Source organism: Pangasianodon hypophthalmus, chromosome 16 (genome assembly GCF_027358585.1).
Source record: "Pangasianodon hypophthalmus isolate fPanHyp1 chromosome 16, fPanHyp1.pri, whole genome shotgun sequence".
Taxonomy (NCBI): domain Eukaryota; kingdom Metazoa; phylum Chordata; class Actinopteri; order Siluriformes; family Pangasiidae; genus Pangasianodon; species Pangasianodon hypophthalmus.
In genome coordinates this window covers 4,520,327-4,547,299 of record NC_069725.1, presented here as the reverse complement: position 1 = coordinate 4,547,299, position 26,973 = coordinate 4,520,327, and the positions used below count along the sequence as shown (strand labels likewise).

General features: G+C 38.2%; 1 protein-coding gene across 1 annotated transcript in view; it reads right to left on the bottom strand.

Moving 5' to 3' along the window:
• dgkaa (diacylglycerol kinase, alpha a) overlaps positions 1–26,973 on the bottom strand; it is a 50,443-nt gene that overhangs the window by 10,908 nt on the left and 12,562 nt on the right. Inside the window, exons 2-15 of the mRNA XM_026945074.3 lie at positions 19,708–19,807; positions 19,405–19,481; positions 15,270–15,384; positions 14,335–14,409; positions 14,201–14,250; positions 12,778–12,852; positions 12,053–12,169; positions 9,416–9,533; positions 9,241–9,329; positions 6,976–7,086; positions 6,690–6,788; positions 6,285–6,362; positions 5,434–5,507; positions 3,469–3,543 (exon numbers count right to left, since the gene is read on the bottom strand). Coding sequence (XP_026800875.2) covers positions 3,469–3,543; positions 5,434–5,507; positions 6,285–6,362; positions 6,690–6,788; positions 6,976–7,086; positions 9,241–9,329; positions 9,416–9,533; positions 12,053–12,169; positions 12,778–12,852; positions 14,201–14,250; positions 14,335–14,409; positions 15,270–15,384; positions 19,405–19,481; positions 19,708–19,786 — 1,232 coding nt within the window. The 5' untranslated portion in view covers positions 19,787–19,807. The remainder of the gene's footprint in view (positions 1–3,468; positions 3,544–5,433; positions 5,508–6,284; positions 6,363–6,689; positions 6,789–6,975; positions 7,087–9,240; positions 9,330–9,415; positions 9,534–12,052; positions 12,170–12,777; positions 12,853–14,200; positions 14,251–14,334; positions 14,410–15,269; positions 15,385–19,404; positions 19,482–19,707; positions 19,808–26,973) is intronic.

Sequence of the window (26,973 nt, the reverse complement as noted above, 5' to 3'; positions counted from 1 at the left end):
CAGATGTGGCACAGATCTGGTTCATAAGTGGCTCAAACTCAAGGCAATACTGTCCCCACAGCTACACCCTACAAAATTATTCATGAAACTAAACCGTCAGAAGTTATTCCAATCTCCTGACTGGTTGGACTGAAAACCTGCAGCCACACCAGTTCTTTAAGAGTTAACACCATGCCTGTACTGTGTACTCAATGTTTTGTGTGCTTATTGTCTCACACTCATCTCACACTGTTGTGTACTTGCACTTTCTGATTGGTGCTCCTGAGCACTTCATTTCATCTCTGCATGCAGTGCTCAAGTGAAAGTGGATGGGCTTGACTGATCTTGCAAAACCTCGCCACTAAGAATTTAAGATACGAGTTTTAATGAGGAATTTTAATGAAAGACCCTAAAATGTACAGCACACGGTGACACCAGGAGTTTCTCAACAATGGTTTATAATTAGCTCATTGTGCTCATTTTCTTTATCTTGGCAACAGGAAAACTAGCAGTGAGCTGTTTTGTTCCGTGTCAGTGTGTTGTATATCTGCCACCACTTGCACTTCCTTCTGCATTTCCAGTGGTTCCTCTTTACTAAAGTCTGCAGTAACAATTGGCCGTAGCTTCACTGGCACTTCACATAAAAGCCTTTTGATTTGGCTCCTGCTTTACCGTTGCAATTTATAATCATTACTTCCTGCTCTTCTTCCATTAAAGTCCCCGGTTCTCCTTCAGTAAAACTTCACTAAGTGTAAGCTTTGCAGATGGCTTGTCAGAAACGATGTATATCACCATGTCAGAAAGGAATCTATAGTATATGAGCAACACACATAGAATGAATGAATGGAGTAGAAAAGTTACTTTTTACTCCTTGCATTTTTATTTAGATCTTCTAAATTCTTTACAAATCTCGAAAGGTTTCTTCTTTGGTCATCCAGCCAATAACTGCAGGCTGTTGACTCAATCAGTTAGGCTTCATTTAGCATCCAGTCATTTCAGTTTCACATCCCAATTTATCACCAGCCGTCACCTTCTCATGCTACGCCATGTAGTTAGCGCTGTAGCTATCTGTGTGTCTGAATATGGATAAGCTACTGGACTGCAGTGTGGAACTTGAGCGTGGAACATGAGCGCCCCTGGCCCTACCTCAGAAAACATGTTTCAGTATTGCTGGAGTCAGCAAAGACTCGTATAAAACAATGTACTCCTTTGCCTCCCTAGATGGTGTGAAGTCCATCTAATTTTGAAAAGCATATTGGGATACGTGTTGCCAATTTGCTAACGTTAACTCGCTATGTTTAACTACTATATTTTAGCCTGTTTTCTTTGCTAATGACAGGTTACACTAGCATGGATTTCAGTAACTAACATAACTAGCTAGGTTCTAGCTAACTGGAAATATTGCAAACTTAAGTCAGTTTTAGGTAAGTAATAAAAGTTATGTTTCATATTAAAACATGATTAACTTAATTTCATCACTTTTTAATACTTAGGTACATTTAAAAGTAACAACTTCTCGACTTTCACTTGAATATATTTTTGGCTGGTTACTTCTAATTTTCACTGACTAAAAGATTTTGACACTATACTTTCAATTAACTATAATTGAGTTTAAATAATAAATAAAATTATTGTAATTCTAATTAAAATCACATTTAAGGGTTGTCTTTTTGTAATTTGTACAACAAATACATATTGTGTGTATCTGTGAAGTGTCTTCATTAGATTCACCCAGATCATCCTTTTCTAGCTAGAGATACATTTTTCCCAATTTTTTAAAATTCCAATAAAACGTGTCAAACATCAAACATATATTTTACTGTGATTTTCTAATTCTACAGGATTTAACCCATTTCTTGAGGTTTAACCAAAAATATTAATACAGTGTGTTTCAACTGGCATTGTGTACATCATGTCATAGTGATATTAAACATCACTAACTTTCGATTTGAATCTTTCCGACAAATTTGTTTACAGGTGCAAGAGTCGTTTTTTTTCTTGCTAATAATATGAGTAAGCTGGAAAAATACGCAGAACTTGATAAAAAAAACAAACAAAAAAAACCGATGTTTTCAGACGTGACTTCAGATGATAAGTGTTACGTGGCTGAGAAAACCCCTCTGGAAAACTGGACCAGAATGCATGTTTGTGTTTACATGGCTGACCTGTCAATCATTTTATAGGCACTCCCTCGCACCCCTTCACTCCGCACCCTGCTGGAAAGCTAATACAGCACTCATATGAGCTTATTATGAAGACAAAATTACAGCAACTGCACTTCTGACCGTTTCCATAAGTCATTATAAACCGGATTTTGTGTGTTTATAGTGTTATATATTGCACTTGTGAGTAAGTGATGTCATGACAGTCCAAGGTAATGCTAACTCTAGTTAGCATGCTAACTCTAGTTGAACCACCCCTTTATGTTCATGGGTTAGAAATGTGGCAGGCTAAAAGAGTGAGAAAAAAAAAATCAATCAAATCTTATTCAGCTCCACCTACTTAACTGATACAGATCTAATATTGACAATATTATTGTCAATTGTCTAATTAAATATTAGACAATTGACAATACTGATTCACCACCATGAGAAATATCTCAGTTACGATTTTACAATTCTGTCTTTATACAGCAAGTCAGTGGTTAATATGAATATTTTCTCTATATAAAAACATATATACGTGTCAAATCAGAGATAGCTATCTAGATCAGACCGCCCCTGAATTAACTGAAAATCATTCAGGCAATTCAGGTTGGAAATTCCTCCAGGAAGAAGGAAGAAAAACAGACATTAGACTTATTTAGATGGGATTATTTTTTACAGGATAACTTCTGTAATCAATTTGCATGTCTCCTCTGTAATAAAGCTCTTGCATGCAGATGTGTAAATTAACACACAAGCACATTTCTCCTATGAACCAGGTGTGTGTGTGTATGTGTGTGAGACACATGGTGACATTTTCACATTACTGAATCAAAAATTTATTTATAGAATATTATTTATACCAGCTGTGTGTGTGTGTGTGTGTATATATATATATATATATATATATATAAATAGCAACTAGACTCTTCTTGTGGATGCACCATTGACGATGTTCTACAAGCCAAGCACAATAACTGTAATAAGACTTAATCGAAATTAAAAAATGATCAACTTTACTATGGTACAGTAGTATTATGGCATGTGTCTATCATCTAAGAAGCCTATAGTTTGATAAAAGAAGTGATAGTAGTCAGATTTTATATGATAAATAGCCTAAATAATATGGAAGGAGATGTGGAAAACAGATTATATCTCATCAAGAATGTGGTTGTATTTATGTACTAATGGAAAGACAAACTTGTGAATCAATTCCCCTGATTCGGTTCAAAAAGAAATGAATCAACTGCACAGAAAAACTGCACAGTCATTTGTATTGGCGATTGGCTTCTTGGCACTATTTAAAAAAAAGAATAGTAATAATAACAGAATTAGAAAACCTTACCCTGGTCCTGGTCCACCATTGGAGAGGTTATAAACCTGTCGAGGGTTTAACAAATACTGGAATTTGCGCAGAACTCTGTAAACCAAACAAAACAAACAAACAAAAATCGTTCTTTAAACGTTTCACTGAAAAACAGCAGGGTAGTATGTCAGATATCAGTAAATGTGCTCTTTATGAGTGGTGTAAAAGTGATTTGTGTTAATGAGTGACATAACATTAATACGTCAATGCAAATTAAATTCTGCTTTGTGATTTGTAATCCGTGAAGCTGGATGCAAAATCTTTTAGTGAAATAAAAACCATGAATAAAGAATAAAAACCTATGCAGCACTTTTTAATTCCCACTGGCCAATTGTGTATGAGCCAAAATAGCCAAAAAAAAACAACAACAACAGTCAATTATATCATGGCAATCTGAGAATGCACACCGTTTCTCTAATCTAAACTAAATTCATAATACACTCATTATTGTGGCTGGACTGCATCCTGAGGCTCTCTAATCTGCTGCTATTTTATGGAAAAACTTAAACATTTTCATTTTTTTCTCTTAAATATTTCCAGCAAATTCTAAGGACATTCAGCTGCACAAACTACTGCGACCTTTCCTTTCTGTAAACTCACATTTAATTACATATCACAAAATATATGCAGGATTTCTTAACATTTTTCTTAAGAGACGCCAGATTTCATTTCAAAGACCAAAACTGGTGTCACGTTTCTAGACCATATTCATAAGACGTTTCTCGAGTTGCACCTTTGCTGGTCCACTTGACATCTGATCACAAAGCAAAATGCAAATGAATTGGTGAAAGGGATAGTACGGCCAAAATGAATTTACATTTACGTTTTACATTTACATTTTCCACTTGTCAGCCAAGACATGTTTGGCGTCTCAAATTTGCTTCATTAGTTTGGCACTGGAGCTACAAGGGTAATAAACACTCACCAAACACTTTCATAGAAACACTTCTACCTCTGCCCAAGTGTGCAATTGTTCACATCAAACTTAAAAAAAAAGTGATCTTGGTGACTTTGACCTTGGTGGGGTTGTTGGTGCCAGACGGGTTGGTTTGAATGTTTCAGAAACTGCTGATCTCCTGGGATTTGCACGAACAGTCTCTAAAGTTTAAATGGTGTGAAGAGCTAAGAACAGCGAGCGCCAGTTCTGTGGGTGGAAATGCCTTGTTGATGAGAGAGGTCAGAGGAGAATAGTCAGACTGGCCTGAGCTTACAGGAAGGCTACAATAGCTCAGATAACCACTCTTTACAACTGTGGTGAGCAGAAAAGCATCTCAGTGGGCACAGGACCACCGAAATGAGACGAGAGAAGATCGGAAAAAAACAAGTAACATTTTTCCAATCATCAATTGTCCAGTTTGACAACTGATTGATGATTGGCTGATTGGATAATTGCATGAATGAGCAGGTGTACAGGTGTTCTTATTAAAGTGGCAGGTGAGTATATAGCCACCAATTTAGCAAGTAAGAACAGCACTGCGATTCGCCTTTTTGTGCAGATTTACTCATTACAGTGTCCTATAGTGTTAGAAAGCAAGCAAATCTGTTTTGAGATACTGAACAACTCCAAAAAGGCATCGAGTGCAAAACTGAAGAAACAAAAGTCACACAGCAAACATGTCTTGTCATATCAACTACGTTTGGGGTGAAGAAAAAATTGTGTAAATGTCATTTTTGGCCAAACTATCACTGTAATATGGACATACTGAAAGCCCTTTAGGTCTGGTGCCGAAAATAAAAGTCTTTCATTTCACGGTGGTCATAATGATTTATTTACAAATTTAGAAAGCAATTAAGCAACTGATGCATCTTTCTTCCCTACTATACACAGCATGAGCTGTGTATATACTTTTAGCGTTCTGTGATTCGAGGCTGCTTATAAAACAAGAGTTTAAATGTAATGCTAGTGAAAGTCATTTAAGAAGAAAGTGTCAGGAGTGGTCTCACCTCTCACCCTGTTTGCCTCCACTTTTAGGGTTCACAAACACCAGAAGAGGATGAGAGTTAGGAATTGGAATTACCTGCGGAATGACAACACACACTCAGTATATATATAATGAACTGGACATTTATATTCTCTGTTTACTCTGAAAGTATCCAAAAACTAAGCATGCAATTGATATAGAATCACTATAACTACGTTTTTAATTTTCCTATACCACAGCATTGTTGAATTCTCAAATCTGATTGGTCAGAAAGTGTTGATTATTTTCTATAACAGTGCTCCTGACAGTAGTACCAGCTACATGGTTTATAGTAATGTGCTCTTTGCAATACATTATAATTTCAACTCATTCCACAGGGACTTGTGTGGCAGAAGCTTCATAAAAAATGTATAGCTGTTGATATGGTTAAGATTCCTGTGAGGAGATGTTTATTTAAGGAAGGAGTCTCCAGTGCCAGCATTTTGTAACTAACTTACAAAAGTCTCGCTGATGTTCCACAACATTACATGTAACTATAAACAGATAAAACATTGTTCTTTAATCACTAAATGGTTAGTGTTGACAAATTGCTGTGGAATAAGAGGGAAAAAACACTTCAGAACATGAAGTTATAGAAAAATCATCAACTTCAGAGTGGTAACAGGAACTCAGCTTTGCGTCGGTCCACATCACACCACCCTGTTGTTGATTATTTTCCTATAACAGCAAGCCCCCAAGTGTTTTATTCCTTAGATATACTTTAACCCAACAGTAATATAAATAAATAAATGTTCACGTGATCTCTGGAGTGCTCAGCAGTAGTAAGCGTAAGCAGGTGAGGAGTAATCGAGTGTAATTAAGAGCGACTCTCACCTGCAGTACCTGTCCATCAGGTGTAGTGTTGCACTCAGTGTCATCTGACGCTCCGTTCTTCACACAGTTTTGTCTCTCCTAAAGAACAGAAAGAGTGATATCCTTGGTTAATTAAAAGATAATCAACTGCAATATTGAAATCTAAACAATATTTTATCTACAAATATAATAGTTTCCAGGTTGTTTATAATACTAAAAACAACTAATCTGCAACAAGGCACCAGTTCAAAACAACTCAGAAGATCTTAGACCTAAAATGATAAAATGATTAAAAAACAGGAAAGAGAATTGAAGAAAAATAATCATGATCATCATTTACGGCATTATTCTGCAGCGCTGAAATATACCCATGTTTGTAACAGACATCTGTGAAGTCAGCTCAAGGTCCCTTATAAATCACACTACCTTAATGACGGGGTAAATGGCCCACGGTGGTAAAATGTGATCTCTCAGTGGGCCGCAGTTACACTCTGAAGGCTCCTGGGTCGCGCACTCGTTATGGCGCTGGAACAGGAAGTGACACCAAAATAAATAAATAAATCAGCTGCCTGAAAACTTTATATCAATGTCAAGAAATGTGCCTTCAGCTGGCCTGAAATCATGCTGAGGCATGGCATTCAGTATTTACTAGAACTGTTTATAACTATTTAATAACTGTTTTCTTTTTACATATTGTACAGCACATTCTCACCGTAGTATGGCACCACGCACAGCTTTTTCCGTGCAAACCCTTAATCTTCTTCTGACACTTGTCACACTTCCCAGACTCACAGCTCCCAATCACCCAGTCGTGGGTTGAAACCTGGGCAAACACACATAAAACACACATAACACACACACAACACACACAGAAAGTAATAAATCACAGCTGTGATAAGCTATGTTTTGCTGGAATGCAGTCGCACAACTGTACTTCCCAGAAGTCATTTACATCGCCATAGCAACCACAGCAAAACAATGGAACCTAAGAAGAATCAGCAAATCTCTTCTGCTGAATATTTGCCTTTATTTTCCATGGAAATCTGGTCGGTGTTTTAGGCTTATATCACCAACTAGATGAATGGATATCCTGAGACTCTCCCACCCACATCCCGTTTTAACAATGTGGTTTCTGTGACACGGAAAATCCCTCATTCAAAGCTGGGCCCCTGCTTAATTTTATTATGGTCTATTATATTTTGGTTCTATGTTTCAAAATGAGTAATACGATCCTTTTGCCAAAAGGGATTTAAGCTCTAATGTGCTACCCAGTCCCAAGTTTTGGTTGCCTGAAAACTGACAAGGCTAAAAAAGGTCATAGCTAACATAATGTAATGACGTATGACAAGCTAGCTAGCTAGATAAATGCTTTAATACAGACTATGGAAAATTATTATCCTCTTCTGAAAAAGTTTCTAATGTCCTCAACCAAAAGTCAGCAAGTCACTGGCAAACATTTTAGCTATGAGATGTAGTGTTCTGTCCTCACATCGCACAAAATATACACTATATAGCCAAAAGCATGTGTACATCTGACCATCACACCTATATGTGCTTTTTTTCCACTAGATTTTGGAGCGTAGCTGTGTGGATTTTGATCATTCATCCACAAGAGCATTAGTGAGGTCAGGTACTGATGTTGGACAAGGAGGTCTGGGGTGCAGTCAGTGCTCCAGTTCATCCCAAAGGTGTTCAGTGGGGTTGAGGTTAGGGCTCTGTGCAGGACACAGAGTTCTTACACCCCAACCTTCACACACCATGTCTTCATGGAGCTCGCTTTGTGCACAGGGGCATTGTCATCCTGGAACAGGTTTTGGCCTCTTAGTTCCAGTGAAGGGAAACTGTACTACTACAGCATATAAAGACATTCTAGACAATTGTGTGCTTCCAACTTTGTTCCAACAGTCTGGAGAAGAACCATATATGCGTGTGAGGGTCAGGTGTCCACAAAATCTTTTGCTATACAGTCTATTATCAAGTCTGGCTAGCATCTTTATTTTCATCTCAGTATGTTGAACCAAGAGGTGACTGTGTGTAGCAAACAGGACAGTTATATGACGGCTTTGTATTTATGTATCTGATTTTGAAAAGATAATGAGTCATTCATACACAATAATTAATCCCCTAGTAAAAATCATTCTATCATCAGCCACGTCACGCCTCAGCCGATGTGCGTAGTGCAGCAGGAGCTGAGATTCGGACATATGTGTTAAAGTACATACCAAATACAAATGCTCCGCAAAAGTTTTTTCGTCTCTGGTTATTAAACCTACTTGGTCGCTGGGCAACAATAACTAATAAACTAATAGCCCAGACATGAAATCTGCTTGTCCTGCGCACCCGGGGTACTGATCTGTCCACTCCTGTTTAAGAACAGCTCATGGCTAGCTTCTATTTCGTACTCGTTAATGGATATTTGATGTGTGTTTAAAAGATTCACAATCAATTTTAGTGTTATTATTTATTACACTATTGATAGCTAGTGCACTGGATGCTAGCTGCAGGGTCATACTAGCATAGCAGCATGCTAGTTATGTTAAGCTCTTGCTAACACACAGGAGACAAATAACAGTAAGGTTACATTTGTGGCACTTGATTGTATATAAAGATAACTGATTGTTTTGTCATGTGGTGTTACAAGATAACTGATTGTTTTGTCATGTGGTGTTACAAGAGCTTTTATCAAGAGCTGGTGTTAGTGTTCGTTATCTTCCACCAGAATTCTAACATTACTATTTATCAACTGAAATGCCAATACTGATCTCATCTTTATCTTACAAAATAGTGTATCTTTATATGGATGCATTTTAGGTTGTCAAACATCGTCAGTTTTTACAATATAATTACACATATAGAGGCTGACTGTGTTTCTACACTGCTATATTCAAGTGCTGTCTGATTTACCAAAAGCTTTAGAGTAGCCGTGCGGTAACACATGAGTGTGTCTGGAGTGATCGAGAGGTTAGAGTAATCTTACCCCAGCCTCCTTCTTGGATTTGACGTAGGTGCGAGTGCACGGAGTTGGATTCCTGTTGGCGCAGCGCCCGTGGACCGTGTACTTGCAGCCTGCAGGACGACAGAGAGTTGATGATGAAATACACACTTTATTTACTATAATTAACTGAGGACTGGTGAGTCTGCGAGATACTGACATGTGCAGCAGAGGCCCTGTTTGCGCAGCCCCAGCAGCATGCTCTGACACACGTTACAGTACACCGGTTTGTTAAAATGCTTCATCCTCCACAGGTGCTGCCCATCCGTCTGAGTCACCTGAGGAGAGAGAGGAAGTGTTTACAGCGCTGTTATAACTGTTGCACTTGCGAGCCAGTAAGATGTGTGTTTTGGTTTTTTTTTAAATCTCAGTGCCGTACACGTTCTCAATAACAAATTCATTCAAGTTGCTTTTTTCATCCAAAGCAACTTACAACTGAGATGTTTTTTGCTCAAGAGTGACAGCTCGGCCATGTCGAGATTTGAACTCACAACCTTCCGAGCAGTCACCGAAAGCCTTTAACCCCAAACTAGCACTTACTTATAGTGGATCTGGCCATACACTCAGCATTAGGCTTTTCAATAATGTAACTTTAACCTAGTTAGAAGACATCATGTATTTCCTGATCGATGTGGTTAGGTTGCCTGGGATGCCTGATCTATCTTTTCCAGTTATATTTATATTATATTTTATCGTATTATATAATATATTGTATTGTAAGCTTGGCACAGACAAACGGTGTTGCACCACACTGCTTTTGAATTATCAGATCTGATCGGTCAGAAGGTACTGATTAACCTTCTATGACAGCAGCTCTGACAGCAGCTCCGGCTCAAGCCAAATCACAGTTTTATATTAAGGCACTTGTTCTAATACGTTAACATTTCTATAGTAACACATTATTAACGTGGGTTTGTATGGCAGACCTTCCACTTACTCTAAGACTAATAATAAATCGATTAGGAAAAAAATGTGTTCTCATTGATATGGTGGAGAGGAGGGATTATTTAACATTTAAGGAAGGAGTCTCCAGTGTCAGCGCTTTGTAACAGTCAGTAGGTTTTCTGCCATGTGAAAGTCTTCAGGACAAAGCAGTTTATGCTTTCCAGTTTCTTGGCTGAAAGCTGTGTCTTTTGTCTTAACTTCAACTTCAAGAAAGAGCAAAAAGAGAGGCAGGTGCAGGAAAGACTGTTTATAGCTGTTATAACATGAGTGATAACAGGAACTAACTTCTTTTGTGGACATTCTACAACATTAAACGTATCTATTTTCAGCATGACATTGGGACATGCTGTTATAAGAAAATAACAGGAAAGCGACAGTAAGTTCACACTTCCACATTACAACACCTCATCATTGATTACTTTCCTGTTACAGCACTTCCTGAATTGTTTTATTCTTACATATTATCTACACACCAATCTGAACTTTTGTTTTTTTCTTCTCCTTAGCTGTAGGTGGGATCCAACCATAAACACAAAGCACTGTGTTAGTAAATGGAAAAAAAAGCTTCATTTAAGCTCATTATTCATTGAGATTGTTAGTCACCTTGCCCATTGTTCCATCCACACACATGGCTATTGTTCATAAATGATAACTCATTTTTGCAGTGTGGGTGCACAGGCAAAAGAGATGTCACACACTGTTTATTTGAGCTTTGTCCTATTTATAGCTCGTTAGTTACTAGAGACTGTCAGTTGGTGTGACTCAGAGAGCTGCCAGCTTCAAAACAGACCGGAGGAGATATGAAACTACAAACCACCAAAATAAACTGCGAGCAGGCCTGTGAGTGCATGGTACACCACCACGCTCAGAGATGGAAATAGATTGAGGGGAAATCCCTCCACATGCTTCTCATTATGTGGCCTAGCATAAGGATCTGAGATCTCAGTCGCACATGCAAATAGAAACCTGGTGTGTATTCTCTGCATTTCCAAAAACTAAAGCATCTTCCTAGGGTATAATGCATGCTCGAGCGTATTACTGACCGTTCACATTTAGCCATGTAAAATAGCGTTCTGAGACATTCCTTAGCTTGGGGGGAAAGGCAGGAGGAACATAATAATTAAATAATAAATAATAAGTAATAATAAGGAAAGCTGCTTTGTGAAAATGTCCATTATTAAAAGCGCTATATAAATAAAACTGAATGCCACTTTGTTACTTAATCTTAGTTTATTATCTTATAAAACTAGATCTACCCTTCTTTATCTCCTTCACTAAACCTCCATTATTTTTTTTGAAGACTGCCATCCTTCAGCTCAGAGTGTAGCTAGCCACTTTTCAAACGAAAACGGGAAAAATACCCAGTCCTGACTGTGCAAAAAATATTATTTGACATGAAATAAGATAAGTGTTATATTCACCATCCAGGAATAAGTACGTGAAACTGGAAAATATTTCAGAGGGTTCAAACAAAATCCACCCTCCTAGCTATGACATTGAGCTGAGACTTTTATAAATGTATTTGTGCATGTGTGTGTTCAATACGACAGTACTGTTTAAATGCCAAGTACAGTAAACCACAACTTCCTGAGTTTCAGCTCATGAAAGTGGATGTGAAGAGTGTGCCACACACACACACGAGTTATCTTAACAGCATTTACTTCAGCATTATGTGAAAGAGGAATGAGAACATGGCATTAGAAAATGAAAGCTTCCTTAAAAATAAAAAAAAAAACAGAAACACATAACTGCATTCTGACCGTGTGTTTGTGCATGTGTGCATGTATGTGTGTGTGTGTGTGTGTGTGTGTGTGCATGTGTGTGCGTGTGTGTGCGTGCATGTGTGTCTAACCTTCAACCCGAGTAAGACCAGTAGAGGCACATTGTTCATCCCTCCTTCCACCCACTCGTCCAGTGACACGGTTCCACTGCTGTCCGAGTCAATCGCTGTCATCATGTCCTTCAGCACCTAGGAGTCAGAAAGTAAAAATATTGTGTGTGTGTGTGTGTGTGTGTGTCAGGTTTTCAAGATGCACTACTGCACAAAAACCAATATAGCTATCTGTTCTATTTGAAAGTGTGTTAAATTATCTTTAAACAATACCAACACACCAACACAATGTTACATTTATTATCTACTCATCATACATCATGACATAATCAACACCAAACAAAAACACACTGAAGTTTTAAGTCAGCATGTTTAACAGAAGTCGGCCATGTTACATTATATGATTATTACAATTTTAGAAACACATTTAAACACTGATGCGCCTTTAATTTTGCACTGGTGCTTCCCATACTGGAGCAACGTTAGCCTTGTGGCCATTATGCAAAAACAAATAAGCGAGCGTCAGATACAGAACATGTCTCAGCTCCTCAAATACACTTTGGCTAAAGAGAAAAAAAGGTTTTTGCTTTACTGTCAAATATGTAAGCAAATTCCATGAAGCCCCATCCTCAAGGGTGGGTTTAGAGTAAGAAACCTAACACACTATGAAGGTATGTCACACATGCTGGCAGCATAACACACACACACACACACACACACACACACACAGAAGAAGGTACACTCACAGGTCTGAGCTCTGACACGTCCCAGCCCAGATAATCAGCTGCGTGCATCATTTGAGCGATAATCCGGTCCACTTCCTGTGACAGGAAAAAGATTGTACAAAGCTGATTAACACCACAACAATTACACATAAACTCTGATCAATTAAACAACCGATCAAACATCTACGCAAATAAACACCTGATCAGACATACACCCGTTCAAATAAATATCTGATTAAACAAACACTCATACAAATAAACACCTGAGCAAATAAACACCAGTTCAAATAAAAAAAATGATCAGATAAACACCTGATTAAACAAATACTTGTTCAAATAAACAAGTGATCAAGTAAACACCCTTTCAAATAACAACTGATCAAAAAAACACCTGAACAAATGAGCATGTGATCAAATAAACACCTGAGCAAATAAACAACTGATTAAATAAACACCTAATCAGATGAACACCTGATCAGATCATGTGAACGCCTGGTCAAATAAATACCTGATCAGACAAACACTTGATCATATAAACACCTGATTAAACAAAAACTTGTTCAAATAAACAAGTGATCAAGCAAACACCCTTTCAAATAACAACTGATCAAATGAACAACTGATCAAAAAACACCTGAGCATGTGATCAAATAAACAACTGAGCAAATAAACAACTGATCAAATAAACACCTAATCAAATGAACACCTGATCAGATCATGTGAACATCTGGTCTAATAAATACCTGATCAGACAAACATTTGATCAAATAAACACTGGTCAAATAAACACTAAACACCTGATTAAACATACACTGGTCAAATAAATGTTTGATTAAATAAATACTGGATCAGACAAATATCTGATCAAATAAACATCTGATCAAAAAAAAAACACCTGATCAAATGAACATCTGGTCAAATAAATACCTGATCAGACAAATATCTGATCAAATAAACACATGTTTAAACAAACACATGATCAAATAAACTTGTGAGCAAATAAACACCTGATCAAACACCTGATCAAATAAACAACCAATTAAATAACCACCTGATCAAACAAATAAACATCTGATTAAATAAACAGCTGATCAGACAGACAGACAAACAGACAGGAAGGCAGACAGGCCCATAAACAGACACAGAGACAGGCTGGCCATCAGGCAGACAGACAGAAAGACAGGCAGACAGACAGGCAGACAGGCAGACAGGCCCATAAACAGACACAGAGACAGGCTGGCCATCAGGCAGGCAGACAAACAGACAGACAGACAGACAGGTAGACAGACAGGCAGGTAGGCAGGTAGGCAGGCAGACAGGCAGGTAGGCAGACAGACAGACAGACAGACAAACAGACAGACAGACACAGACAGACAGACAGGTAGGCAAGCAGACAAGTAGGCAGGCAGACAGACAGACAGACAGACAAACAGACAGGACTTACTGAACTGTCCAGGACTCCGTTGCCGTCTCGGTCATAAAGTCTGAAAGCGACTGAGGAAATAGAGATGGGATTTAGCTTCTTAGCCCCCATGAGTTAATGGAAACAAGGCTGTGTTAAAACATGCTAAGACTCACACTCTAGTTTGTCTCGAGGCTGCCCATCCTCCAGCAGGGAGAAATAACAGGACACGTCTTTAAGGAAGACCTCCCCTTAGAGACAGAGCAAAAACAAACAGTGCTTATCGCTTACTGATGTAATTAGTGAAGTGTGGATCAAGATGCACGACAGTGAAAGATGCCAAACTTAAAAATTCACCTGGGGATTTAACAATTTTCACAATCTTTCCTTTTTTTGGATATAGCTTAATTTATGTAATTTCCAGGGGAAACTGATCATTATGTTCTTTTTTCTGTATATATTCTGCCAAGAAGACTCAGAGGTCAAGGTCCCTGAAGCAGATGATGTTTAAGGAATTTGCTCAAGGCCCCAACTCTGCCAGTTTGGCAGTTATGAACCTTTTACATCTGGTCAACATGATATGATATCAATATTGATATATATTAACATGAGAACACAGTTTTTTGAGTATTGTAGTGATTGTCAGGTGTTAGTGGTCTTATAACATCACTGTTACTCACAAAAAAGTGAAATCAAATAACCACTCTTACTCCTTAAACACTCAGATTTTGTGTTGGAATCTTTAAGGCAAAACACTACAGATAGAAATAATTCTGTTCACATTAGGCATTTTTCAGATTTTTGGATTAACTGAATATACAACTTTAACATCATACTTCTTTTAAACCATTTTCTGTTGACATTTCCTTATGATTTGGATTGCTGTCCTGTTGCAGGATTCACTCAGATTACATTTGTAACTTCTGGGATTTCTTTTTACTGGTTCCCGTTAAACAGATGCACATGTTCCTGTTTTTCATTCAAAAGCTATGCGGGGGTGCAAACTTTTGCAAACTATATATAATATTAGTGCAGCTTTATCACTAAGCACTCCATCACTGCACAAATGTAAGAGACAGACGAAAGAAGGCGTCAGGGCTCAGAGACTCACTGGCCTCATCGGAGGTCTTGAAGGAGTTGAAGAGGCGCTCGCAGAGATCCTGAGGGAACTCGTCCACCTCCAGATATGTGTTCAGGAAGAGACGGAAGCCTTCCTTATCAATGCACTGATGGATGCAGAGAAAAGTCAAAAATGGTGTCTTCTGAGTAATGAACACAGCTACACTCACTCATCACTCATCACTCATCACACACTCTCACACACTCACGAATAATTCAGAGGCAGCTTTCTGACGGTTGATACAAAATACCCCAATTTGTCATCATCACCGCTGGCAGAAAACACGGCAACACTGTCTATAAAGCCCATCCTCATAAATCATTATAACTGCTTATAAGTCTTAAATCTGACTGGTCGGAAAGTGTTGATTAATTTCCTTTGACTCATATCACAGATTTGTAATGAATGCGCTCGTTCTAATACGTTATTGTTTCTATAGTAACAGCTCATTCACAGCGAATTTTATGGCAGAAGATCTGCATAATCTAAGACTACTGAAAGAACATACTAAAATGTTGTTATTTTACAAAGAAAAACTGTTAACAAAGTTAAGGAAACATTTAGTATACATTTGTGGAAGGAGTCTCCAGTGTCAGAGCTTCGAAACGGTCAATAACGTTTCCACCACTAAAAAGTCTTCAGAACAAACAACTTTGTCTTTTATGTTTTAATAAAGAAAAGGGGCTGTTGAGCAAACGACTGTTTATGGACAGTGTAACATAAGTGATAACAGGAACTAACTTGTTTCATGGATGTTTCACGACGTTACATGCAACTATAAATGGTTAAAAAGTATGTGGTGTTCACTAATAAATTAAAAATTGTAATTTTTGGCAGATTGTTGTGATAAATGAGGAATAATACACTGTGGGATGTGCTGTTACAAGAAAATAATCAACTTCAGGGTGCTAACATTAACTATGCCTAGTGCCAGGCACATCATTTCACCTAGTCGTTTATTTTTTCCTCTAACAGCACATCTGTATAATTCCTTACATAAATAATTCCTTGAAAACGTTTAATTACATTGTAATGCATGTGTCACTATTCATTTTAATCCCATTTTCCAAAACACTAATCATTTTTTGTAATGTGCCTTAATTATTTTGACATTAAAGTTTTCTTCAAGACTTCAATAAAGTAATAGTGTATTAAGTTTTTTTTGTGTGTTTCCATATTACATTACAAAAATAAAGTTAATTGGGTTTCACACTTTATAATGAGGAATAATTTAACATGTTCACTTTTTTGAAGCAGTTTTTTTGAAGCATTTTAAATCTTTATTATGTTTTTTTAGTAAAACTGTTAACAAATATTAGTTATAGTAATTATTCATTATTAGTTATAAAGGCCGTGCATTATAATGAATAGTAACATGGGTTACAATGATGAATATAATCAAATCAGGGAATTACTTATAGCATATTATTAGAGCTTTATGTGCAATATAAAAATGTTTACAAGTATTAATTACCAACTTACAAAAAAGTCTAAGCACAGTTATACTGCACTTATGAATATGTTACTGAAAATAGAAAAAGAAACTGAACCATAACACCGTAACATAACAGCAGAGCTCCTGAGGGAGGGCGACGGTTTCCTCCCACTGGTGCTGCACTACAAACCCAAACCTAGTTCTGTATCTCAGCACTAATGCCGTCCTCTTTTCTGCGAGACAAACTCAAACTTTAAAGTCCTGAGGACACCTGTGCTCTTTAGGTGTAAAAGTGGAAAATCATGACGCATACCACAGTTTTAGACACACACACACACACACACACACACACACAGGCACAGGCACATACACAGACATCTCAATGAGCTCATGTATGACACAGTCGGCATAAGGGAATACTGCATTCAGTTGAGCCAGATGATATGAGTCTGTCCCAAACGGGCTGCATTATAACATTATTATAATTAAAATCACAGTTATTTTGCTTACTATTGAAATCATGATTATTCGTCCCATTTTGCGTCACCCAAATTGCACCCTCGCTTCACTGGATCACCTGGAGCATATCAACTGTAGCTTTGTAAATAAATACTGCTGCTGTAATCATAAAGACTGTCCTGTGCCCACCCCAGGACTCATGATCTGCTCACTCTGAACATCCTTAATACTGTTTGCCTTTACTCTTCTACACCTGCATACTGTAATGATTTATAATCTCACTATCTGGTGTCACTCAGAAAAAGACGGGCTCCATTTTGAATCTGGTTCCTCTCAAGGCTTCTGAAGGCTAATGGAGACAATTCCAGCATGTCTTGTCTAGTGAGCTTTACTTTTGTGTGTCATATCATCTGGCTCAACTGATCTCAATGTTCTCTGTCTGTGTAGCCAAATGAAATTGATTTAGTCTGCTGTCTCAGCGTGTTTAGGAAAGCGGAGTGTGTCAGAGAGAACTGGAATTGGTCAGAGGCAAATAAATGGGAAGCTTGTAATGCACCAGTCAATAAAAACATTAGCCAATTAACTAACTTCAGCTAAGCTCAACAGTTTCACAGTTGACTGATTGGGATTAATTAATTGAGGAATAATATCAAATTAATCGTGCACCCAACATTTCTGAGCATAGATCTGAGTATAGATCTGTGCAAACCCAAAGCTCACAGACCAGCAGTTTAGTTCATGAAGCTTATGTCTGTGTACTTCACAGTGTTTATTGTGCATTAAAGTAGATATGAATTTTATCCATTAACATGGATAACTGCCCCATTTAGCTCCATAGAATTATTATTGCACTTAAAAATGGGAACTGGATCAAGCACTAATAGCAGCACACTGAGACAGGACTCACGCTGCCCCATGCTCGCTCTATAAACATATAAACAGGAGCAGCAAATAGGACAGTTCATGGCAGGGTCACAGTCTTTACACCAAATTGGGCTAGTTTAAAATCTTGTTTTAGCAAAATAATCAGAATTAAATCTAATAAATTTGCACAAAGGTAAAGTTTGTGTCTATGTGTCTATGATGTACAGAACCATTTCTATTATAAGATATATTGCGAAATATTAGGGAAAAGGGATTATGGAGTGCATAATGTCTGTACGTCAGAAATGCGTGTGCACCACAGTGACCTTGTTTCTCACACAAAGGCTGAGAAAAAAAAAAGAAATGCACAATGCACAAATCTTTTTAGGATAGTTGTAAGTCTTTTTGAGATGTACTTGCCTGGAAATTCCACTTAAACCTGGTAACTGTGGTTTATACTAGCTTTTCTGAATGTGCCATGCTAGCACTGGGAAACACCCCTCGTGTATCAAACCACTTAAACCTGGTAACTGTGGTTTATACTAGCTTTTCTGAATGTGCCATGCTAGCACTGGGAAACACCCCTCGTGTATCAAACCCTGTTGAACAAAGGTAATCTATCTATCTATCTATCGATCATCTAAAACAAGCTGCTAGACTGTATGCAGGATGACTGTATGCTGTTGACTCTCAACTAGCTATTAGAGGATTCCTCTAAAAATTCATCAGATAGTAGTCTATAGGATAAGTCATGTGTGATAGCCGCTCAACTTCATTTTGTTTGAGGCTATGTCATCATTAATGTTGTCCTGCCTCATCTATGGTCATGAGTTTGTGTACAACTAGATGATCCATGTTAGAGTAAATCCATTGGAGAGCCTTCTGAACATGTGCTTCAATGGAAAGGATAAGACTGAAAATCTGACCTTTTGTACAAAGGAGTTCACATGGTCAATATCATAAATTTGCTTAAATTTCAATACTAAATGATGAATATTCAACATATTGAAAAATTCTGTTATTTATTTTAAATTTTTCAAAATTTATTTCCAGTTTCAAATTTAAAAAAATTCCCATATTTTCAATGTGGTCTCAGACTTTTATATATAATTTTGTATATCATCAAAATCAGCCATGTGTTAAGAGTTAACAGGTTAAACTTCATGTTTTTGCATTTGAATTCAGGGAGGGATCGGGCCTTGGCAGATATCAAGCAGGAAGATGTATGCAGAAGCTTCGAGTGTGTGGGAGTGTGAGTGAGTGTGAGTGAGGCTAAAGGAGTGACACAATCATGTCCACTTTGCATATTAGTTTGGCGTAAAGTGAAAAAGGGCAGCCGGCAGACGACCCGCCAGCTCACATTCTCACCTCTCCATGCCTGTACCGAGCCAGCTGGCCATCTGCGTCGAATTCCCTCAGCACATCTTTCACCTTCAAACTGCAATCTGGAGACACGCACACACACGCGCGCACACGCGCACACGCGCACACACACACAGACAGACAGACAGAAAGAGAACAAGTTTGAGATTCAAACATCGGCTTTGAGATTCAAATATGCCTCTTTTGCACTGAGGCACGCACACACACACACACAGCATCTTGCACATTCACTGAGATGAGTGAGGCAGTGAGACCCTGTGATCAGTGTGTGGGCGGCTCAACACTCACAGTCCATGTATTGCTGCAGCTGGATGAAGTCCACCGGACTCAGCTCCTTCCCATCCTGCTCCACAGGATCTGCCATCATGCCCCAGGACAAGAGACCTCACTACAGAGAGAGAGAGAGAGAGAGAGAGAGAGAGAGAGAAGTAGAAAACATCATGTATAATTTAATTTCAGCTTATATCATGTTAAAGCCGTAATCATAACTATACTTCTCATACTACAATGAGGAAATCATCACGTCTGTGAAACACAGCATACATTTATTCTTCCTCAATTTTACTTTTTTCAGTTAAGAAAGAAAGAAAGAAAGAAAGGAAAGAAGGAAGGAAGGAAGGGAAGATCAGTGGAAGCATGGATGGATGGAATGACAATGGGTAATTACCCAGGAATTGCTCTAGAACTCGGTCCAATCGATTGCTCAGTCAGTCTACTCAAGTTTGCACCTAAGTACCTAATGTTCTGATTACTGAGACAGTCGAGAGATTCAGACTCCAGCATTGTTGAGCTCTTGAACAAACCCTTTACTCCAAAGCCACTGCATCTGACCTCTAATCCTTGACCTCTGACCCCTACTTCCTTCCATGCTGGGGTGAAATCTGTAAATGTTCCCACAACGTTGCTGCAACATTTTACACAATTTACACAATTAACCACGACAGCACAGAACATCACTAACAGTACATTATTTTTGAAGCAAGGAAGTATGGCTGGGATTCAGCTCTCTTTGCTCTTCCTGCATTTATCTTGCACTTATTTATAATCGCTCATATCACTGTCAGCTTGCTCGACAGCTCCGTGCTCAGACTGGATTCTGTCTCACTCACAAGTCACTTTGGATAAAAGAGTCTGCCAAATGAATAAATGTAAATGTCAGTGTTGATGCAAATGTAAATGTGGATGTGAAATGTAAACAACATGGCTACGTTTAACAGAAGAAAGATGAGTCCTCCCCACTAAAGCTTTGGTTAGACCGCAGAAAATGCAAATCCTTACAGCAGGGGTGTCCAAGCTTATCCACCGAGGGCTGGTGCTGGCTGCGGGCTTTTATTCCAGCCAAGCCAGAGAACATCTGACACTACTCATCAGTCTTCTGAAGGACAGGTGGGAATGGGTGTTGCTTTGGCTTGGTTGTGATAAAAAAAAAGTCTTTCACAACTTCATTTCTCTCAAGGTTTCTACTGCAATAAATACCAGAATAAATCTCTACTAAGGATGGATCCATACCAGTTTTTTTTAGACTGAGTATAATTGAGTACACATAGTTTGGTACTCTATGATACCAACACCAATAATGATACTATAATCATTACACTACTTAGTAATAATCAATCAGGGGCATCATGGACCATTTAGCTGTCTGCTGCTATTAATGGACTCCTTGTGCTGTGTTTTCTGTAAGATTTAAAAGATGAAGGCATGTAAACAGTATCTCTAACAGAAAGTGCACAGAGCAGTATCAGTGAGTGTAGTCATTAAAAACGAGCGCAAGTTGTCACGCATGTCTCGTGTCTCAGTGCTCAGTGCTCACAGGACTGAAGTGCTCTGACGCACACACTTTCTCTGCATGCTTGCTTCACTGCTCTGTGTGTATGCGCAATTCACGGTACTTTGCACTCGTTTTTAATAACTACACTCGCTGATACTGCCATCACACTCTCAATTCAAGATGCTGCATAAACACCATAAGATGTTTTATCAGGTCATGTGCACTGTAAAAAGATGCTGCAGCTCCTTCCTGTGATAGTTGCCCAGAAGACAGTTTGCAGTCTGCTTTGCTACGAGTGCCATCATTAACCAGGAAACACGTTCAGATTAGTAATTTCATGCCGTCTGTTCTGTAGTGCGGCAATGTGCACTATACTCACATCACATCGTATCACATGGAATTGCATGCTGGTATTTTTTATCAATACTAGTACAAGTAATGAGCATAGTTTCGGATCCATACCCGATACCAGTATCCATATTGATGCGTCCCTAATCGCTACAGTTAATATTTAATTAGATAGCCAGTGTTAATGATGATAATATCTGTGACAATGTGTGAAAAAATGGCTGAGTATAAAACAAATCATTGACTGTGCATTGTGTCTAACACAAGAATACAGGCTCCAGACCAAACTGTCACACTCTGCGATAGTGTGCAGCTTTTATAATATGTGTGTGTGTGTGTGTCTCATCTGTGATGGGAAATAGATCAGTCTGCCGATGCTAAAAGGTGTCTGGCTCACGGAGCTGCGTGATCCAGCAGCCTCTTTTCGGCTTTCCCTGGAGAAATGAGTAGGAAGTGAGTCTTTAGCACGCTGTCGCTCTGCCGTCTGTTTGAAGAACTCTGTAGACACACGAGAGAATGACAGCGTGCTAAAGACTAAGATCCTCCTCACTCCTCCAGGGAAAGCCAAAAGAAGCATCTGGATCTAATTGCCATTGAATTGGGTGACCCACTTTAGGAGAGTGTGGACAGTCTCAAGCTCCTGGTCATATCATTTCCTCAACATAGGACCTTTAAATAGAATTTTAAAAAAATCCAGTGTCTACCCCGACCTTACACTTTAAGCTAAATATGTAAAAATCCATTAATGAGAGTCTAAAATGAGGACAGGTTATTTTACTAAACGCTGAGAATAAGTATAGCCTTTTAATAAGAAGAAGAAGAAGAAGAAGAAATGACATCATCACTATTTATATACTACTTTTCCATTAAAAATGAAACTCAACGGGAAAGGGAAAGACAAACCTGAAATACAATTAAATTAAAAATGGATAAAGGAATAAAACATGACAATCACAAGGGGCTGGCGTGATGGGACCTGATGTGAAGTGGGGATATTGTTCCCATATCAAAGTTGATTATTTTCCTATAATTTGCCTTTATTAAAAACAGCACATGCTTTTTAACCATTTACAGTTATATTTCATGTTGTAGAACAGCCACAAGACAAGTTAGTTCCCGTTATCACTTACATTATAGCAGCTATAAACAGTCATTGCCTCAGCAGCTGGTTTTTTCCTCACTCTTCAATTTAATAAGACAAAAAAAATAAATAAATAAATAACAACTTATCATGTTACAAAGAAACCAGAAATCTTACTGACTGGAAAAAGAAACCACTGACACTGAAGCCTCCTTCCATAAATGCTTACAGAGAGCTTTACCATATCAACAATTTTCTTTAAAAAAAAAACACCATACGTACGCCATAGGAGTCCCTGTGTCAGTTATGTCTATAGAAATTATAACGTATTAGAACAAGCGCATTAATGTAAACCTATGATTTGTAGCAGAAATAAAGTCAGAGCTGCTGTTATAGAAAATGCATCACCTTCCGACCAATCAGATTTGAGAATTCAACAACACTGTAATATACATAAAAGTCAAATATTGTGCAATCAATGCAAGTCAAAAATTAAACAGCGTTAAAACACACACACACACACACACACACACACACACACACACACACACACTTAGAATGAGCTTCCTGACTCCACCTCTTTTCATTAAACGAAAAGACAATGAGGGAAAAGGAAGGGTTTGTCAATATTAAAAATGTAATTCCCCTTGTAAGCAGCAAGTTTTAAAATGACAAACTGCTCCTTTAAAATGTAATAGAATTCATGGTTATGAATATCGATGGCCTGTGATGTTTGGTGTATAAAACCAAAAAAGGCAGCTTCTCCATTTTTCTTGTGCTGAAGTCTCGGGATGTTCAGCAAGGCTGCACTTGATCTTAAACCTGTCAGACTGTTAATCATGCTGAAATGGATGAAAGTGCAGAACCATTAGGAGCTATAAAAGCAATGTATTCTACCTGAGAGCTGCAGCGTGGTGTAGGGAAGCTAAATGACTCCCTCTGATGCGCATAACAACTCTGATTGCAGAGTTTTGCTCGAGCTATAGCCTATTACAGTTTCAGACACCGTCATAAACAAAGCGTGAAATGGTCTAATGGAGAAAGGACGGAGGCGTGAGTCGGCCTGCTGGCATCCTGCAGTCGTTTAGCAGTTAGCGAGTGAGCAGAAAGTGAAACAAATATCACGACTGTTCTCCACCTAAAATGGAGGAATTAGCAAGAGCAAGCAATTAGAGGCGTCATGTTATCAAGTGGTAATGAGATGATGATGAGGTGATATAATGACCCACACACACACACACACACACACACACACACACACACACACACACACACAGCTAACAGAGAAGGTTATGTAAGGAATGAAAGATGACGGGGCGTTACAGTTACCACCCTGAAGCTGATTTGCATATAACAGCATGTGCCGAGGTTTTTTACTACCACAGCAAGTCATACTTTGTACTTCTTATTAAAGTTTACAGGGTTTCCCTTCATGCTTTTTATTCTTGAAACAAATTACTTCCTGCTAGCATGTACTTTATAACAGCTATAAACAGTCTTTCCCGCACCAGCCTCTCTTTTTTTCCTCTCTCTCATAAAGTTAATATGAAAATAAATTGTTACTCTGAAAACTTTCCTGTATCAAACTGACATGACTGACGTTAGAGACTCCTTCCAAAATACACAGTTTCTCCTCAGAGTATCTTTTATCCATTTATTTGCATCCACAGTACAAGTCCTTATGAATGAGTTGTTGCTATAGAAATGATAATATAGTAGTACAAACACATTAATATAAACCTGTGATTTGCCTTGCAGGTAGAACTACTGTCAGAGCTGCTGTTCTAGAAAACGAATCAATTCAGTAGTGGTATTGTAAGAATTTAACAGTTTCTAAAGATGAAATAAAAAACAGTTCCACTTCTGATTAAATGCTTCTCCTCGATGAAATCATTTATTTTCGCAAAATACTTCATAAGAAACAGTGTTGTAAAGCTGATATTACATACAAGCAGTTCATTTCCAACATTCCTTTATTGAAGTCACAGATGTTTTTCTGTGTGAATCTCGTGTTTCTGTTGTGCATGTAGTGCACTATATAGGGTTGTCCAATCAGTTTGGGTGCAGGTTTTCATTCCAACCAAGCAGAAGCCAGACATGACAGTCTACTGAAAAAGTCAAGATCAACTGATCTTGAGCAAGTGGAATTAGGCGTGGTTCCTGCTTGACTGGAATGAAAACCTGCACCCACACTGGCTCTTTAGGAAAAGACTGGACACCCGTGCATTATGTCATGCATATCCTACATAGTAGTCATACTGTATATAGTGAATAGGAAGCCATTTGGGATTTAGCTCAAATACAGAGGTGCCAACATTGCTAACATGAAAATCCTAGCAGATGGAGAGAGAGAGAGAGAGAGAGAGAGAGAGAGAGAAAAGAAAAAATCCCTAGTGCTAATGGGGCTAATATAAGTGGGCTAATATTTCTTTTACAGAACTGCAGCAAACAACAGCAAGCAAACAACAAGGCAAAAGTCCTGTGTGATGATACACTATATGACCAAAAGTATGTGTACACCTGACCATCACACCCATATGTGCTTGTTGAACTTCCCAATCCAAAACCATGGCCATATAGTGTACTTAATAATTAGCAGCCCCTAAATTGATATATTTTACAGACGTGAAAGTAACCACTATAAGAAACATGTGTCTCTTTTACATCCTGCTTCCTTTCCCCTTCAGTGATTGCATTTTTGCTGGGTGAATTTTAGTCGCGTTTGATCTGACCACTGCTTTATCTGAAAAAGCATAAAATTATAGTTCGCCGCTGTCTCCTATATCACCATAGCAATGGGCTAAAAATTTTAAATGCTACTCTGCAAATGTGTTGAATTGACTCTACCTAAATATTAGCTACAATGCTTAAATAATCTCTAAAAAAAATTTGATTTTTGCCTCTTTGTGATTTTCTCAAATAGACAGATAGATAGCTGGACAGACAGATAGATAGATAGATAGATAGATAGATAGATAGATAGATATTATAATATTGATATTATAATAAATTATTATAATTATTAATTATATAATTGCAATAGTTAAAAAACAATTTTAGGTTTTTAATAAACTATTAAAATAAAATAAAAATGTCTAAACATAATACATAATAAATTATATTATATATGTTAATTCATTTATTTTTGTAAACATGAAATAAAAGCTACGCTTGTTCTGCTGGCAGTTTGAGACCTACACTGGATATAAAAGGTCTACACGCCCCTGTTTAAATGGCAGGGTTTTATGACTATAACCTGGTTGCATAAGTGTGCACACCCTTTTATAACTGGTGATTTGGCTGTGTTCAGAATCACTCATTCACACTGAAGCTCATGTCCAAAAGTAATTACCATACATGCTGTCATCAATGAAATTATTCTGATTAATCCCAAATAAAGACCGGCTGTTTCTGTAGGATTTTCTTCTTGGTTTCATCTGACTGCTGAAGCCATGGTCCTCAAAGAGCTTACAAAACATGTACAGTATCTCACTTGTCGAAAGATATCGATTAGGAGAGGGGTATAAAAGAATTTCCAAAACATTAGATGTACCATGGAACACTGTGAAGGCCATCATCAACAAGTGGAGAAAATAGGGCACCACAGTGACACTAGCAAGAACAGGACGTCCCTCCAAAATTTACTCCAAAAAGGACAAGACAAAAACTTACCAGGGAGGCTGCCAAGAGACCTACAACAACATTAAAGGAGGTGCAGGAATAACTGACAAGTACTGATTACTCTCTGCATGTGACAGCAGTCTCTCATATTCTTCACATGTCTGGGCTATGGGGTAGGGCGGCTAGACTCAACTAAATCACCCCAAACTATATGGCAAAATGTGTTATGGTCTGATGAGACCAATTCCAAAAGGTATAATAATTCCAAAAGGTATGTTGGGGGCAAAAAAAAAAGCACACGACCAAAAGAACACCATCCCCACAGTGAAGCACGATGGTGGCTGCATCCTGCTTTTCTTTAGCCAGAACTGGGGCTTTTATCAAGGTGGAGGGAATAATGAATTGCTCCAAATACCAGTCCATTTTAGTGCAAAATATTCAGGTGTCTGCTAGTAAAAAGTAATTTCACCTTTCAGCATGACAGTGACCCAAAGCATACATCCAAATCAACGAAGGAATGGCTTGACCAAAAGAAGATCAATGTTTTAGAATGGCGTAGAAAGAGCTTGGACCTGAATCCGACTAAAAATCTGTGGTGTGACCTGAAGCGGGCTGTGCACAGGAGACGCCCTCACAATCTGACTGCTCGAGAATGTTTTCGCAAGAAAGAGTGGGAAAATACTGGCAAGTCAAGATGTGCCAAACTGATTGACTCATACCCAAAAAGATTGAA